The sequence below is a fragment of the Dreissena polymorpha genome, chromosome 5 (assembly GCF_020536995.1).
Source record: "Dreissena polymorpha isolate Duluth1 chromosome 5, UMN_Dpol_1.0, whole genome shotgun sequence".
Classification (NCBI taxonomy): Eukaryota; Metazoa; Mollusca; class Bivalvia; order Myida; family Dreissenidae; genus Dreissena; species Dreissena polymorpha.
Genome location: NC_068359.1, coordinates 80,754,452 through 80,773,373, shown reverse-complemented (window position 1 = coordinate 80,773,373; position 18,922 = coordinate 80,754,452). Strand labels below are relative to the sequence as shown.

Sequence of the window (18,922 nt, the reverse complement as noted above, 5' to 3'; positions counted from 1 at the left end):
TAAAAAGACATCCGGTCTGTCTCACTGTTTTGTTTCATACGTAAAGCGACATATTTTCAAAAGGTCGGTTTGAATTATCCAGGATTTCCAAATACATGTAATTGAAATAACAAACAACAAAGACATGATTGTTTTCTTTTTCTTTTGTTATTAACAAATATCTAGTTATGTATAAACGAAGTCACAAACAACGGTATAGGTAAACACAATCGAACGTAAACTTACTGACTACGTAATAAATAAATACGTCATGATTGCACGGTGTTTATAATACACTTAAAATGAATGAACAAAATATCAAGATAAGGTAAACACAGAAATTTATTGTAAACGAATGATAAAACGTCTTTGAAAATAAACTTGAAATGTATTTAAAAGTACTGTAAACAAGATAATGACTCTTCAACTTTACGGTATTTCAGCGTATTCAAGATTAAACATTAATAAACCTTTATTCTATGGCATATACTCATAAAGTGACACCAATATGATAAACAAACAAGAGGGCCAAAATGGCCCTAGTTCCCTCACCTGAGAGGAGTCGGTTCATTCAATCTTTACCAAATGTCAAACTTGACCTAGATATTGTCCAGACAAACATTCTGGTCAAGTTTCATCATTATTTCATCTGCGAGTCATGATCAATGTACCTATGAAGTTTCATGATCCTAGGCGTAAGCATTCTTGAGTTATCATCCGGAAACCATTTTTCTAAGTTGAGTCACCATGACCTTGACAGCCATTGTGTGAATACGTTTTTTTGGCACTGTGAACTTGACCTTTGACCTAGTGACCTGATAATCAATAGGGGTCATCTGCGAGTCATAATCAATGTACCTATGAAGTTTCATGATCCTAGGCCTAAGCGTTCTTGAGATATCATCTGGAAACGATTTTACTTTTTCCGGTCATCATGACCTTTGACCTAGTGACCTGAAAATCAATAGGGGTCATCTGCGAGTCATGATCAATGTTTCTATGAAGTTTCATGATCCTAGGCATAAGCGTTCTTGAGTTATCATTCGGAAACCATTTTACTATTTCGGGTCATCATGACCTTGACCTTTGACCTAGTGACCTGAAAATCAATAGGGGTTATCTGCGAGTCCTGATCAATGTACCTATGAAGTTTCATGATCCTTGGCATAAGCGCTCTTGAGTTATCATTCAGAAACCATCTGGTGGACGGACAGACCGACATGAGCAAAACAATATACCCCCTCTTCTTCGAAGGGGGGGGGGGGGGGGCATAATGAGAAAACTGCCCCCCTCCCAGCAGCCATGTTTTTCAACTTACCGAAACCATTTTTGAACTCAACTCTCGTAACAAGGAAACAAATGTTCAGAGCAAACTTCATACAAATTGGGCCAAAAATGTGACTTCTACTGTGTTCACATGTTTTCACTATATACATATAGAGAAAAATGCCCCGCCCACTTGCGGCCATGTTTTTTTTGCGATCCCGTCCATTTTCAAACTCGTCCGAGAAATCATCAATAAAATCAATGTTTTGACCAACTTTCATGATGATTGGGCAAAAATTGTGACTTCTAGAGTGTTTATAAGGTTTCTCTATAGCCAAATAGGGAAAACTGCCACTATATACATATAGAGAAAAATGCCCCGCCCACTGGCGGCCATGTTTTTTCGCCGATCTCGACCATTTTCAAACAAATCCGAGACATGGACCAATGTTTTGACCAATTTTCATGAAGATTGGGCATGAAATGTGACTTCTACAGTGTTTACAAGGTTTTTCATTTTTTTGACCTAGTGACCTAGTTTTTGACCCGGCACAACCCAGTTTCAAACTCGGCTGAGATTTCATTGGGATAAAGCTTCTGACCAAGTTTCATGAAGATGGGACAAGAAATGTGGCCTCTAGAGTGTTTACGAGCAAATGTTAACGGACGTACGGACATACGACGGACAAAGACCGGTCACAAAAGCTCACCTGAGCAATCAGGTGAGCTAAAAAGCATCCATTGAGAGCTGCGGTAACTTGAGTTACTAATACATGTTACGAATCTTATACTTTCTGTGGGATTTTTTTTAAAAATAAAAGGTACCGTTGGTCTTCCGTTTTGAAAATACGGAAGGTAACATGATAATTCGGCGCGAAATTTAAATTAAAACCGTTCAACAATGCAGACAAATTTTCGGCAGAAATCGCAAACTTTGGAACACAGCTGGTCTTATGGAAATAAAATTTAAACTGCATTACCGTGTAAAAATAGCATCTTATTAAACACACTGCGTGTATAAAAAATCTCAAGGTACAGTTCTCCTTAAAGCCTCGTTTAAATACGTAATAAGTGATCGCCATGGACTCCGTAATGTTATTTGGGTAGTACACTTCTGATGGTGTTTATAACTGTCCATTACCTAGACAAATATTCACAAGAAACGCTACCAAAAATTGCTACTCTGTGAACGATTTTCTTAACTTTTTTGTCAAAAGTACTTATGAACACATTATTCATAATAACTAATTGTACACAATAAAATACTGTAGTTTCATAATTGATAACAGTGCAATACGAATTACTGTTAAATCAACAATATATACACCTTTCTTGTTGGCATGCGATTAGTTTTTATAATTAACACAATTTCAAGGCATTAAATGCAAACAATTGACTAAACAACTTCTGGAAACAAAATCCACAAAAGTCACAACACTGAATCCAAAATATAAATGAATTTAAATTGCTCTAGAAAAGAAAATCTTACAATTTCAAAAGATAAAAGAATGAAAAGTCTTCCTCAGATATACAAAATATAAATATGATTTTTTTTCTTGCTCAGGCGAAATTAAAAACTAATTATTACATAAGTATTGATTTTTATGTATTTAAATAAATTTTAGACTATAATAATTTTGTTTTTCCAACTTAGTAGTAAAGAGTTCTATATTTTAACAAGAGATGTGTTCGTCAGAAACACAATGCCCCCTACTGCACCGCTTTGAAATAAAAATTATATTTATCATTTGGCAGGTATAGAAATCATCTCCCTTTAAAGCTTATTACTTCTCTTGGATTTTGTCCAATCCAACTGGGGGGGGGGTCTGTAGACAGTAAAAAATGACCAAGTCAGACATCATTGACAACCAAGGCCTGTGGTTTATCAAAGAGATCATAGCCAAAGTTCAACATGTATCTATGGACATAAGTCCACAGGTATGCAATGAACCCTACCATTCACAAATAATTACAGGAAAGAAATGATAATTATATCATTAAAAAAACAACCTTTGACAAATAATCATTTGGGTTATAAAAAATAAAAATAAAAATCTTAACAGTAACTGTGAAAAGAACTTAAATTCTTGGTAAGGAAATATATAATCTGAGATTTATAATTGTATAAATTACTTCCCTTGAAAATAATTGTCTCTAACAAATCTCTATTTTTAGTAGCAAATAATTAAAAGCTACTACCGTGACTGTAGATTCACCACTCAAAATGTGCAGCTCCATGAGATACACATGCTTGCCAAATATCAAGTTGCTGTGTTCAATATTGAATAATTATCTCCCTTTAAAGCTTATTACTTCCCTTGGATTTGTATTTTTTACCTTAGACCTTGAAGGATGACCTTGACCGTGACCTTTTACCACGATGTGTTTGTCAGAAACACAATGCCGCCTACTGCGCTGCTTTGATTTATTTAACAAAAATAAATAATTTGGCAGGTCAGACAATTATGTCTATTTAAAGCTTATTACTTTCCTTGGATTTGTTTTTTTGACCCCGTGACTTAGTTTTAGACCCGGCATGACCCATATTCGAACTTGACGTAGATATTGTCTAGATCAGCTTCTGACCAAGTTTCGTAAAGATCGGATGAAAACTATTTGAGTTAGAGAGTGGACACGAAAAGTGTGACAGACTGACAGACAGACTGACTGACAGACAGTGCCAAAACTATATACCCCCTTTTCTCCGAAAGGGGGCATAAAAAGTCAAATTATCTATTTAATGGTAAAAGAAGAACAGCACATATACTGAAAAAATATATCTAACAATTATTCCATTTAAATTCACCATATAAATATACCATAGTCTCGATGACAACTCCCACATGAGTACTAAGAAAAGGCCTTTACAGATTAATTGATAAACAATCATCAATGTCCCTATTGTTAGTAAAAGTCACTGAAGTGGTCAAAAAAGTAAAATAACATGAGTCTGTTCTGAGAAAACTGGGCATAATGCATGTGTGTAAAGTGTCATCCCAGATTAGCCTGTGCAGTCCACACAGGCTAATCAGGCACGACACTTTCCGCCTAAATTTGATTTTTGCTAAGAAGAGACTTCATTTAAACAAAAGATATCATAAAAGCGGAAAGTGGCATGCCTGATTAGCCTGTGTGGACTGCACAGGCTAATCTTGGATGACACTTAACGCACAAGCATTATGCCCAGTTTTCTCAGAACACGACTCATATACTTTCGAACACAATTACACTAAAATCCAAGGTTCAATTATTTTTTAATACTAAAATTACTCTGAATGCTTTTTTCTCTACCTGATATACTGTAAAATCATACATATTCTGGTGCAAGAAATTGGGTGGTTAAAAGACCATCATCGGTTCGTTACTTCATGGATTTAAAATTATGCAAAAACACAAATGTGGCATTGTCAAATCTGTAATCAGTCATTTTCGAATGTGTCTGTGTTGAATTTGTGGATCCGTAAACCCCAAAATCAAAGAAAACTTTTGCACACCAATAATGATTTTACAATTTCAATAGCCATCCATGAACATTGCACAAAAAGTTCTGCGACAAATATTTTTCATTCATACTTATGAATAACAGTTCAGCTTATATACAATTGTAGTTTTCAGTTTGTAACACAATCTCACACAATTCATCATGATTTCGCGAAATGAATCATGATTTCACACAATTCATCATGATTTCACAATCAGAAACCAGGACACTTAACATAGGGATCCAGGGATCATCATCATTAATAACGTCATGAGGTCATAAGATAAAAGGTCCCAATGGCGTATTGGATAGTGACCGGGAGGTCACTGGTTCGATCCCTACTGTGGTAGCATTTTTTAAAGTTTAGATCTCCCTTTAGACACCAATTACTGGTTCTAGGCCCAGGAAACGGACTCTAGAGCGTTTCCATAAACCCGAGGCTTTCGATGCCATAGAGCTAAAATAAATAGGTTTAAGGTCATGGACAGAAATATTCTCTCGTAGTAAAAAATGGACCCCATATCTGGATAGTTTTGTGAAGATTTGATGAAAGGAGAATGAGTTACCAGAGCTGAAACAGAGAATTTTGCTTTTTTATAAAACATTGGCAATAAATGAATATGTCTAAAATTCCTGGTGGGACAGGTTGGTTTTATTTGGTGATGATTCTATGAAAACTGTATCATGAAGAGAAAGGAAAGCAGCAACCTATCCATCTGCCTTCCAAGGGTGTTCCCATAACAAATCCCGTTAAGAGATGGGTCTATATACAAAATGTAAAAATCTACATTTGTTTAAATGCTTTTAAAGTGACAGAGTAAAACGTGTTCTTTTGAACATAAAATCATTCATTATAAACAGTCTTTAATGTCTATATGTAGCATGCACTCAGGATGAGCAAAATATAACTGTTAATATTATTGGTTATATATAAGAGATTCGCTAAATAGAAGGTACGGTACCACCGTACATTTACTAAAATGTTATTTGTTATGTTTTCCTATGAATTCAACGACAGATTAAAACTGGTATTTCAATAGTCTTGTAATTTTCCATTTGAAACACTGGTACCGGTACTCAAAATGACCATCACAGTTGCTATGGTAATGTATTGTTTACATATCACTGATAACATATCAAAACAAGACAAGTAAACTGACTACAAGTATCTTAACAGTCAAATGGTCCAGCGATAAACAATAAGCAAATTACCTAAGCAATAAAAAAAACATAGTGATTTTTGTTGCTTTATATTTTACAGCCTGTGCCATATTTATACAGATAAAAAGCTTGATTAACCATGAAATTGGGAAAACTTTAAACATTATTAATATGATTAAAAATAACAGTATACCAACTGTTTATAAGTGCATGTTTAACTGCTTTCTAACATTTTCAGGTGTATATTAAAAGGTGCTAGAGACTTAAATTGCAGTATAAAAAACTCAATAAACCAATTATTTAGTTAATTGGAAAAGTTTGGCATACATGTATGTTTTGGAAAGTTCGGTCAAATTTGGGGGAAAATGTTACTTTTTGCGATTGGGAAACATACTTTTTGTATTTTTTGCAATTGGGAAACAGCCTGTAAGAGGCTGTACTTTTAGGCGGAAAAAAATCACTGAAACAACACCTATTTAAAAAGATCCTAAAATCACAGGTTTACTCAGATTCATTAATCTTTTTGTACACATAATATCCAGCCCCTATTCCCGCTCCTACTATACCCAAAGCAAGTAAATACGGGGAAGCTGCTTTCAAAGTCTGCAAGGCCAAGGTCAGCCTCAACATCCCTATCTCGTGCTGTATTTTCTGGAACGCCGGTCGTTTCTGCACCTGGTAGAAGTACTGGTGAATGCAGGGGCACCTGTCGGGAGGGAAGAATCGTCGTGCGAGCCCGAGTAGTGTGAGCCGGTGTAGGAGGACCGCAAGACCAATGTCTGCTGCCGTGAACATCGGCCCAAACAACCACAACTCATCCGATATGAAGCTTCCCTCTAAAACATGTGTGCATGCGCATTAGAGTATAAACATTTGAGAACAATTTTTTAAACAAAGTTTTCAAGTTTTTTTAATTTAAAGCGGGGATAGACCATTTTGTCAAATATTTTGTTGAATTTATATAAAATGTGTAAAAATCTTTGTATACCCGGTACATAAATTTCAATATAAATTAAAATAAAAGCTATGAAGAACATGTGTCAAAAAATGCTAAATAGGCCAGATATTTAATTCTGCATGTATATCATGCATGTACCATGTGAATCTAAATTAAGTTTTACATATCATTATAATTTCCTGCAACGATATCTATTCATATGACACACGAACACTAACTCTGATCCTTATAAAAAGACGAATGCTTCGATTATTGTAGGCAAATATGTACAAAATATCTAGGTCACAATCGGCTCGGGGCGCTAATTTGTCTTTGCTGCATGTCATGAAATTCTTCTTCAAAGTATAATTTTTCTAGCCTATTTTGTGTTATTGTAACATATTTTTATCAATATATTACAATTTAACACTTATAACAAGTTGCTATCTTCAATATTGCAAAAGTATTCATAAAATGAGCGATTTTGGCCACATATAATTGACCTCTGACCTTGAAGGATGACCTTGACCTTGACCTTTCACCACTCAAAATGTGCAGCTCCATGAGATACACATGCATGCCAAATATCAAGTTGCTATCTTCAATATTGAAAAAGTATTCATAAAATGAGCGATTTTGGCCACATATATTTGACCTCTGACCTCGAAGGATGACCTTGACCTTTCACCACTCAAAATGTGCAGCTTCATGAGATACACATGCATGCCAACTATGAAGTTGCTATCTTCAATATAGCAAAAGTTATTGCAAAATGTTAAAGTTGGCGCAAACAGACAGACAGACCAACAGACAGACAGGGCAAAAACAATATGTCCCCAACTACTATAGTGGGGGACATAAAAATCGTGCATACCCGCTTAAATGTATGGGGGAACAATACAGACATATTTTTATTTCATAAATTTCCATTTAAAAGACCCAGGTAATTTGATAAAATCAAAGCAAATGCCCATCCCTGAAGCATGGCTTATGTTTACTTATGGGGAATCATTTGAGCACTTTTTGATAGATGACTTCTACATCAAACTTTTCAAAGTACGAGTCCTCTTGGGCCTTGTGTGTTCCTATAAGAATATTTTAAAATCATAGTCAAGTCATTTTGCAATTTAATCCTTTTCCACTTGGAAGCTAAGTGAAAATGGCTATCTGCAAACAGCTTAAAACCAGAACAGCTTGCGAGTAACTCGCAGTCTGTTCAGGTTTCATGCTGTTTACTGCTAATCAGTATCTAAGGGTTGGAAATAAAGCTTTTAAAACTTTAAATTAGCAAGAAAGGTTCTTAAATGAAATTTAACTTTCTAAGAGACTACAAATGCATAAAAATACCTATCTAAGTGGTAAAGACTATATACATGTGTATATATAATAATAGAAGTAAGCATGTGACCACCACCATGAGGCCAATGTTGGGGCCATGGTAATACATTTCACAAACTAACTAGAAAATCTTGCTTTTGCACATAAAAAGCAACATTTGTTTGCCTTGTGCCTCAGAGAGAATATTTTTAAATTAACATGTTACCTTTGGGCATGGCAAGATATATCACAGAGCATTATTTTCAACATTTTTTTTTATAGTGGGACTCTTTGTGCTATATACGAAACAAGAATCCTATGGGACTTATAAGCTAAAAACTCTCTTGTTTTCAATTTATTTTTAGATCTTTCTTTAGATCTATCGAAGTATTTATGCAGCAGACTGTAATGATTTCATTAAATTATAAAGAGAGCTCACCTGAAGATCTGTTTTTTAAGTTTCGTGAAAATCTAGAAATGTTTTTATGGAAAGCCACTCGCCAACACTAGAGATCACAATGAGCACTATATTCTGAGATCAGCTAAAAAATAAATACCATTATTAAGACAATTTTACAATGTAGGCTTCCTATGCCATTCGCCAAATTAGCCAGTGGCTACAAACTAGCAAATTAGGCTAAAGAAATTGCACCTGACTACAAATTTTTCTTGTTGATTAAACCCAATAAAACTGATCAAATTAAGAATTAATGTGTTAAAAATTGTCTGCAATAAATTGGCTCAAGACAATTTTGAGCCTGGGGAAGCCATATTTGCCACTAGTACCACTACCTTCTCTGATCTTTCTTAGCTGTTCCTCCACTTCAGCAAAGAAGTTCATGAGGTCATCCAACTGTGCCTTGACCCGGTCCACGTCGGTGATCGTATCGAAGTTGGAGGCCGCCAGCTGCGACTTGTTCAAGTAGCTGTCACGCAGCTCAGGGTGCCGAGTGGCCAGCTCGATCAAGAGACTTAACCTCTTCTCAAAGTTCTCTTAAAAATGTGCATTAATGAATAAATTGCATCCAGTTTTACAAAGTTATATACCAGGATTACATAACTGATGATATTAAGCATTTAAAAACATGTACTTGTCCCTTTAAGGACATAAGTTGTGTTTAAACAACCTTCATGCCCAAGTTTCTAAAATCTTTTTTTTTTAAAAACAAGATGTCCATGATGGCTGAATAGCACTCATTTGTGTTCAAAGTACAATAATTGTCGAAGACTTGACAAGTGTTTTTTAACACTTAACCATAATCAAATGTCCTTGATATGTTCAAATATTTTATTGAGGTTGAGTAATAAATACATCAAGATTAAAGACTAAAATGTCTTTTCAAATACCTGGTGACCTAGTTTTCAAATACCTGGTGACCTAGTTTTCAAATACCTGGTGATCTAGTTTTCAAATACCTGGTGACCTAGTTTTCAAATACCTGATGACCTAGTTTTCCAATACCTGGTGACCTAGTTTTCCAATACCTGGTGACCTAGTTTTCAAATACCTGGTGACCTAGTTTTCAAATACCTGGTTACCTAGTTTTCAGATGCAAGTGATCCTGATTCAAACTTAGCCAAGATAACAATTTGGACCATTTGTCATCATGTGACCTCTAGAGAGGAAGAAAGTTCAAAGACAAACAAGAGATGTGTTCGTCAGAAACACAATTCCCCCTACTGCGCTGCTATAAAATAAAATTTCTATTTATCATTTGGCAGGTATAGAAATCATCTCCCTTTAAAGCCTATTACTTCCATTGGATTTTGTCCAATCCAACCAAGGGGTAGGGGTCTGAAGTCAGTTAAAATGACCAAGTCAGACATCACTGACAACCAAGGCCTGTGAGATTATAGCCAGAGTTCATCATGTACCTATAGACATAAGTCCAGAGGTATGTAGTGAACCCTACCATTCACAAATTAGTACAGTAAAGAAATGATAGTTATATCATTTAAAAAAAGAGTGCCAAACTGTCACAAGATACGCCCGTTTGAAGGTTTTGGACAACTTGATAACTTTACCATGACCCATATTTGAACTTGACCTACATATCATCTAGACACAACTTCTGACCAAATTTGGTGAAGATAAGATGAAAACTACTTCAATTAGAGAGCGGACACCATACAAAATGCTTGAAATGCACTAAGTAACCTCGTGATCTAGTTTTTAACCCGGCATGACCCATATTTGAACTTGACCTAGATATTGTCTAGACACAACTTCTGACCAAATTTGGTGAAGATTGGATGAAAACTACTTCAATTAGAGAGCGGACACCATGCTAAATGTTTGAGATGCACTAAGTGACCCTGTGACCTAGTTTTTGACCCGGCATAACCCATAATCGAACTTGGCCTAGATATTGTCTAGATAAAACTTCTGACCAAGTTTGGTGAAGATCGGATGAAAACTATTTGAATTAGAGAGCGGACACTGCTGTGGACACCGCCCGCCGCCAGGTGAAACTATAATACGTCCCGGTTTTTTTAAACAGGCGTATAAAAACTTTGACAAATCATTCATTTGAGTTATAAATAATCAAAATAAAAACATGTACAGTAACTGTGAAAAGAAGTTTAATTCTTGGTAAGGAAATATAGAATATAAGATTTATAATTGTATAAATTACTTCCCTTGAAAATAATTGTCTCTAACAAATTTCTATTTTTAGTAGCAAATAATTAAAAGCCACTCTCTATTTTTAGTAGCAAATAATTAAAAGCCACTATACCGTGACTGTAAATTCACCACTCAATGTGCAGCTCCATGAGATACACATGCATGCCAAATATCAAGTTGCAATGTTCAATATTGAATAGTTATCTGCCTTTAAAGCTTATTACTTCCCTTTGATTTGTATTTTTGACCTTAGACCTTGAAGGATGACCTTGACCTTTTACCATGATTTGTTTGTCAGAAACACAATGCCGCCTACTGCGCCACTTTGATTTATTTAAAACAAATATATAATTTGGCAGGTCAGATAATTATGTCCATTTAAAGCTTATTACTTCCCTTGGATTTATTTATTCGATCCCTAGATCTGGAAGGATGATGTTCACCTTGAAATTTTACCACTAAAAAACTGCCAGAAAAGTGAGCCGATCGAGAGGCTTTCCGTGCCACAACGAAAGCGAAAGTAGGCATTTTTTAAAGTAAAATTGATGAAAATTACTATATAGCTTACATTGAATGTAAAGATTTGATCATAAAAATGATATCAATGACACTAGATATTTGACATATTACAGAAAAGCTATGTTAATAAGTCATCAAAGTGGCATGTATGCACGATTGTTCCACCACCCTCGTCATCATTCCATCTTCGATAGAATTTGTGATAAGTGTTTGGACCTGCGGAATACTGGGAATCTGTAGCTGGATATATGCTTCAACTCATGAACCACCTCTTTTTATGCACAAATGTGTTAATGGGTTTTAATTTTAGATTTGTTTACCTGTTCTGTGAATTACGATCATCCATTTTCTTGTTTATGACAGAGAGGCAGCCAAGAATTAACAGATAGGCAGCATTTTGACAGATAGGCCACCGATATGCATTTACACCGTGGACACAGTCACTTCGACCATGACCCAACTGGTCCAAATAAGAATGTACATGTAGTTGTATATTTAAGCTATTCAAACTTAAAAATTTAGGAAAAATATCACCATCCAAACTTAGATTATTAAGAACACTTTTCATTTTATTTTAAGTATTTGAACTTAACCTGACTGGCTCCAGTTGAACCTCAATACTAGGTTGGCATAAAGCAACCAAAATGCATAATTTAACTCCAATATCTCACCAAAGTAAAGTTTAAGTATGCACCAAAAATCATCTATATATTTTTAGTAACAGCAAACTGAACATTGACACGACTGGTCAAAATGCAATATCAAGCAGGGTCTTCGTGTATTTAAGTAGGCTATCTTTTAACAAACTGTCTATCCAAACTAAAGCTATTGAGAGTTAGCCATTTTGCTAATTTTATCATCTGTGACCTTGATCTTTAACCCAAGATGCCCTGTCTATGTGCAAGTTTGATCAAGATTTTTTATGAAAACTAAAGTAATTAACAGGAAGCCACCTGTTTTTTTCTATTTTCAGTTGGAGTGACCTTGACCTTGAACTCAGTTGCCCCGAATTCATACTAGGTTTTCCTGCAAGCTTCCTCAAAACAAATTTCATGGGCAATATCTCAATCTTAACTCACATTAATGAGAGGCAACTAGCTTTTATACTAACTACAAACATTGAGTTTCATCCTTCACCCAGTAGGTGCAACAACTTGCGCAAATTACAATCCAAAGGTTGATCTCAATGTAAGCTTTATATATCCAAAGTTTCATCAAGATGGGTAAATGCAAACTAAAGTTATTGACACACAACCACCTGTCTGCTTTTTTTTAATGATCTTGACCCAACTGACCTCAAATACAATATCAAGAAAGGTCTTTACGGGCTTCAGGCTTCCTACACTTGCAATAATCAAAGGCAATTTGTATGTTTACGCACATTTAACCCTTTCAGTGCTGGAACCAAATTTTTAAGGCCTTTGCAAACAGTTTAGATCCTGATGAGACGCCACAGAACGTGGCATCTCATCAGGATCCAAACTGTTTGCTATTCTGATAGTATTCTTCGAAAAAAATCGAAGAAAATGCTTATTTTAAAAATTCAGCAGACGACATTTTAGCAGACTACTAGTTTCCCAGCATGCAAAGGGTTAAATACATATTTAACTGATGATTATTTATTGTTTTGGACAATTGTTGCCCGATTGTTAGTCTTCATTAACTTTTGAGACAAAATTCTTGCTGGGGAAAAGGGATAGAATTTTGACATCTAAAAGGTTAAAATAAAATGCCCTGCCTATAAACTGTTAGCCATTATTAACAAGAGGGCCATCAGGCCCTAAGGCGCTAACCTGAAAGCCAAAGGAACTAGACTATTCTGAAAAAAAATGCAAGCTGATTCATGAAGATTATTTTGGACCAAAAAAGTGACTTTTAACATGTTTTTTTTATATATTAGACCTTGTGACCTAGTTTTTGAGGTCATATGACCCAGCTTCAATCTCTGGCAAAATTTCATTGGGACAAATGTTCTGACCAAGTTTCATGAAGATTGGCCAATAAATGTGGCTAATATAGTGTCAACAAGTTTTCACTAAAGCCATATAAGGACAACTCCACCTCCCCCCTCTTGCGGCCATGTTTTTCAACGAACCATAACCATTTTCAAACTCACTCGAGCTTTTGTTAGAACAAATGTTGTGATCAAGTTTCATAAAGATTGGATAATAAATGTGACATCTAGAGTGTTAACAAGGTTTTGTAGTAAATAGCCATTTAAGGAAAAATGCCACGCCCCCTGGCGGCCATGTTTTTTAACTGATCTCAACCATTTTTGAACTTAGCCCAGATATTATTAGTTCAAATATTCTGACCAAGTTTCATGAGCATTGGACCACAAATGTGACTGCTAGAGTGTTAACAAGGTTTTACCATACAGTAAAGCCATATAAGGAAAACTGCCCCGCCCCATGACGGCCATGTTTTTCATTCAACTGGAACCATTTTTGAACTCGTCCAAGATATTATTGGGACACATGTTTTGACCGAGTTTCATGAAGATTGGACTAAAAATGTGACTTCTAGAGTGTTAACAAGGTTTTACTAAAGCCATATAAGGAAAACTGCCACGCCCCCTGGCGGCCATGTTTTTCAACCAACCGGAACCATTTTCGAACTCGTCCAAGATATTATTGGCACACATGTTCTGACAAAGTTTCATGAAGATTGGACTAAAAATGTGACTTCTAGAGTGTTAACAAGGTTTTACTATAGCCATATAAGGAAAACTGCCACGCCCTTTGGCAGCCATGTTTTTCATCCAACCGGAACCATTTTCGAACTCGTCCAAGATATTATTGAGACACATGTTCTCACCAAGTTTCATGAAGATTAGACAATAAATGTGACCTTTAGAGTGTTAACAAGGTAAATGTTGACGACGCACAACGCAACACGGACAAAAGGCGATCACAATAGCTCACCATGAGCACTTTGTGCTCAGGTGAGCTAAAAACAATATAGTTTCACTGTTCAAACCTTTCATAGAGCGCTGCATGGCGTAGGGTATGAGACAGCCAGTTGTGGACAGATGTGGATGGTAGATGACCCCGTATGTGAGGATGTCCACTGGTATACTGTCCAGTTTTTTCCGCATCCGCTGGACATTTTTACCAAGTTCTGAGTCCAAGCTAGGTACTAATGGATGACCTCCTACCAATGAATGCATCAATTATATTGTAATTAGCAGTCTGAAACAAATAAAACTACACCACAAAGCTCAAATTGTACGACAGTATATATGTATAAAATATATATTTTGTAGATATTTACTTAAAATCAACAAAAAACAACAACAAAAACACAAATATATCAAATAAAACCAACTGATTTAATTAGACGTCACAATTTTAGTACGGTATGTCATGAACAAGGTTTTTCAGATTACATACTGGTAATTATGACCACTCTTCTGCTTCTTTAGTCACAATTGCAACATGAGATTGCCAAGCAATATTGTCCCCTACCGGTGAAACTCCACCATTGTCAGTAAAAAAATAATATTTTTTATATTTGTTGCCATAGCAACCAATATTATTGACGTAGGAACAAAATGAAATGATGTGCATAATCTCCATATTGCCATTTATCCATGTTTCAAGTTTTATGAAAAAATATAAAGAACTTTTAAAGTTATCACAGGATCCAGAAAAGTGTGACAAACAGACAGACAGATTGATGGAGCCCAAACCATAAGTCCCTCCGATTTCACCGATAGGGGACAAAAAGTGACTTTTCTTCAGAATTTTCAAAGAAGAAATACAATTAGAAAAAAATTATCAGAATGAATTATCATTCCAATTAAATGTACATACGGTACATGATTTTAGACTATGATTTCAATATAATATATGCTAGTTTTGTAACTATGTTTGTATTTCAGACCTGTGTTTAAAAATCAAGTGAAACTTTCACAATTTTATTTTCACAAAATGACTGAGCAATGGAATCTTAAACAATTTTTTGTGAACAAACAATTGTTATATGTTATAAAATACTTTCAAATATTTTTTGTGTATTAATGAATTGTGTTTAAGACCAACTTTTCAGAATATCTGGTTCTCCATAGGGTAATAGTAATATTGTTCTTGATAAATTATTCTTTATATCAATAAATAAGTGTATACCGGTAGTTTCATCTAAATCTGGGTACTGATCTCTGTAGTGAGAGCGTCAACAAGTTGGACTATGATCTGATAAGAATTGCAGCATTGTGAACATAACAGAGTGCAAAAAATACATTGGTATTTAAGTGGTAGGGGGTCAATTCAGGATTTTTTTTTAACTAAAACAAACTACCTCAGTTAATGGCCCTTACCAGCACCCTGTGTTATCTGGCTGATGTAGTCTATGATATCATCAGGCTCCACGATGACTTTCTCTCCATGCTTAAGAACAGGCGTGTGATAGCCATCGGGATTCAGTCTCACATACCAGGATTCGTTTTGTTGGCCAGATGACAGGCTGACCAATTTCTTCTTCACAACTACATCCTTTTCATTTAGGGCAAACAGAACCTACAGTTTGAGGTGAAACTTCTGATGTGCAATTAAACAACTCAATAATTAAAACAAGGGACAAAATTGTCACAAAACCAGGTTTTCATTGTGAAAAAAAAATCTGATAAAGGGAGAAAACTCAAACTGAACTTTTGAAATGACCAAAAAAAATTAACCCCCTTTGTAAGTTTTTTTTTTTTTTTAAATCTATTTTTAGTCATGGCGACCTTGACATTGGAGATATTGACGTGATTCTTTCGTGGGACACACCGTCCCATGATGGTGAACAAATGTGCCAAATGATTTTAAAATCTCACAATGAATGACATAGTTATGGCCAGGACAAGCTCATTTATGGCCATTTTTGACCTTTGAACTCAAAGTGTGACCTTGACCTTGGAGATATCGACGTAATTATTTCGCGCGACACACCGTCCAATGATGGTGAACAAATGTGCCAAATGATTTTAAAATCTGACGATGAACGACATAGTTATGGCTCGGACAAGCTCATTTATGGCCATTTTTGACCTTTGAACTCAAAGTGTGACCTTGACCTTGGAGATATCGACATAATTATTTCGCGTGACACACCGTCCAATGATGGTGAACAAATGTGCCAAATGATTTTAAAATATGACAATGAACGACATAGTTATGGCCCGGACAAGCTTATTCCGCCAGCCCGCCAGCCAGCCCGCCAGCCAGCCAGCCAGCCAGCCAGCCAGCCAGCCAGCCAGCCCGCCCGCATTCGCCAATCTAATAACCAGTTTTTTCCTTCGGAAAACCTGGTTAACAAAGATAATCTCTGGGCCTGCTCTGCCATTAACGGCTACAAATTAGACAATTTGGCTCAAGAAATTTCCATTTGGCTATACCTTTTTCTCCATAAAGCCCTTCAATACTATTAAAATTTGAAGAATTTCTGTGTTCTACAGTAAATTTGGCTAGAGAACATTTCGAGCCAGGGGAAGCCCTATAATCTGCTATGAAAAGAATGAGTGTCGGCTAATTGGATTTAAAAAAATCACAATAAACATGATAGCCACCACACTGTGAATGCTCAAAGTATTCGCCTTAAAAGTATTCGCATCAAATATAATCACACAGCATCAACATGCACTTCTAATGCATTGCTGAAGTCATGCATGCCCGGGAACATATTGCCTCCAGTAAGGTGTCCTGCATATTAACAGGACACAGCAGAATGGCCTCTAGACATGCCCCAGTCAATTCTATCTACCATTACTTAATATTTCATTTGATACTTTTTACCCCTGACAGCGCAACACAAACAGGTCCAGTCAGTACTTTCAGGCAACAAACCAATTCAGTGAAGTTCCTTGAGCTAGGGGGCCCTGCATAAAGTATGTCACGTTCCAGTAGGGGGAGTGGGTGTAAGTAAGTGTGACAGTTTGCGACATGGGGGAAGGGGTGGTCAGGCCATGTGTGACTTCACAAATTATTGTTTTAAATTTTATTTCTAATTTATTATTTTGTTAGAAGAATTTAAAAGCTTTAAAAATAATTTTCAATGATTTTATCAGTACCATCAGGCATCAAACCAATTCAGTGAAGTTCCTTCAGCTAGGCCCTAATGTGAGAAGTTGCAGGCATAGGATTTTGTGTCAGCAATATTTGCACGTTTGTGAAGGTCACTTCGTTTGTACTGCAGTAATAATCAAATTAAAATCATATTTAGAGCTTCTCACCTTTTGTGATGAAAAGGATGTGGGAAAGTAAAAGAAAATGGGTCGATCTATTGAAGCTTTTTTCATTGCCCTGCATTAAATTAACACTCAAATATAAAACATGTGTGGCCCCAAATGTAAATATTGACTTGACATGTATATAGGTTGTTCCATTTCACATACAGGGGTGGGGTGCAACAGGGGTGTCATTATGTAAACGTTAACATGTTTTTCAGTAGAGTGAAACGGTAAAACTAACGAATAGAAAAAATAAAATTCATATTTTAAAATGTTCAATTTAAAAGATATCATTTAAAAGGTTCTTTATCAAAAGTCACATATTAAATATGAACATATGCACCACCAAGACAGTTTTGGAATAGCTCAGATACTCTTTGACAGGAGGTACATTTATCGTAATAAAATATATTTATTTAAAACGGCCTTCGGCCAAAACGGTAATCTTGAAAAATTTAACTCCATTTAGTAATATCCAATGTTCATCTATCTGTAATATGATTAAAGGCGCTACCTAATTTACAGGCAAAAGCTTTATAAGTTTATTTGATAACCATGTATTTTTTATAAATATATGGACATGGACAGGTATCTTGCAGGATTCTAATTTTCTTTCGCAAACTATTGTTGAATAGTTTAAATTTTGTCGCGACTAAAAGAACTAGCCATTTTGTAGCAATTCTTAAATCACAGTCTAAACTGCATACAATTAGCTCTATAGTTACAATTTGAATGCAAATATTAGAATGCATCATTTACATCATCCATATTTATTTATTTAAACATTCGAATAACACACAACACAGTACATATATAAAAAGGTATGTGGTATTGTGTGGAGATACAAAACACTTCACATCATTTATTTGCAAATAAAGTAATAGTTACAAAATAAGTAATACTAAAACACTGTCATCAACCTACAGTACACGAATATTTACGTTTATGAAATTACAAAGTGGTATTATTTTATAACCTTTTACAAAATTAACAATGCTGGTTTGGTACTAGCCATAAAACATTTATCATTGATTAACAAGTAACAACCAATTTATTAATTACACAATATAAAGGAAATCATATTAATTGCATTTTGCATTTACTAAACAAGCTATTTGCCACTGTTTAGAATTACACTATCTTACTAAAAATGATCACAACAGGTACTTAGTGCTTTTACATACTTGTGGTAAGTTTTGTATTACTAGTTTGACATTTATTGGCAGACACTTGTCGATATACAGACTAAATTTGCATGGGAACTTTCATATTTTTTCAGCATAATAGCCTTCAAATTGTTAATTTAACAACCCTTTGACATTGTTTGCACATCTGATCTTATTATACCATAGCTGATTTTTGTTTATAGATAGACAGATATAGACTTAAAAGTTCTATAAAAGTTCACTGTTCCATCCAAGTAAACCA

At 35.3% G+C, this 18,922-nt stretch overlaps 1 protein-coding gene and 1 long non-coding RNA gene across 3 annotated transcripts; both read right to left on the bottom strand.

Annotated features, from left to right (window-relative positions):
• Positions 1 to 128: 128 nt before the first annotated feature.
• Positions 129 to 2,667, bottom strand: LOC127882196 (uncharacterized). The gene is made up of 2 exons (XR_008050439.1): positions 1,122 to 2,667; positions 129 to 650 (listed from the first exon to the last, which is right to left on the bottom strand). It is a non-coding gene; the product is annotated as an uncharacterized LOC127882196 (long non-coding RNA).
• Positions 2,668 to 2,673: 6 nt separating this feature from the next.
• LOC127882194 (ganglioside-induced differentiation-associated protein 1-like) lies at positions 2,674 to 17,726 on the bottom strand. Of its 2 annotated transcripts, none has more exons than XM_052430710.1 (5): positions 17,498 to 17,726; positions 15,605 to 15,803; positions 14,266 to 14,439; positions 8,934 to 9,134; positions 2,674 to 6,723 (listed from the first exon to the last, which is right to left on the bottom strand). In XM_052430710.1, the coding sequence occupies exons 1-5, from the start codon at positions 17,561 to 17,563 to the stop codon at positions 6,389 to 6,391; spliced, it is 975 nt and encodes a 324-aa protein (XP_052286670.1). In that variant the 5' UTR covers positions 17,564 to 17,726; the 3' UTR covers positions 2,674 to 6,388. The 2 variants fall into 2 exon arrangements, with proteins under 2 accessions (XP_052286670.1, XP_052286671.1); XM_052430711.1 differs by lacking the exon at positions 17,498 to 17,726 and adding an exon at positions 17,336 to 17,433.
• Positions 17,727 to 18,922: the final 1,196 nt, after the last annotated feature.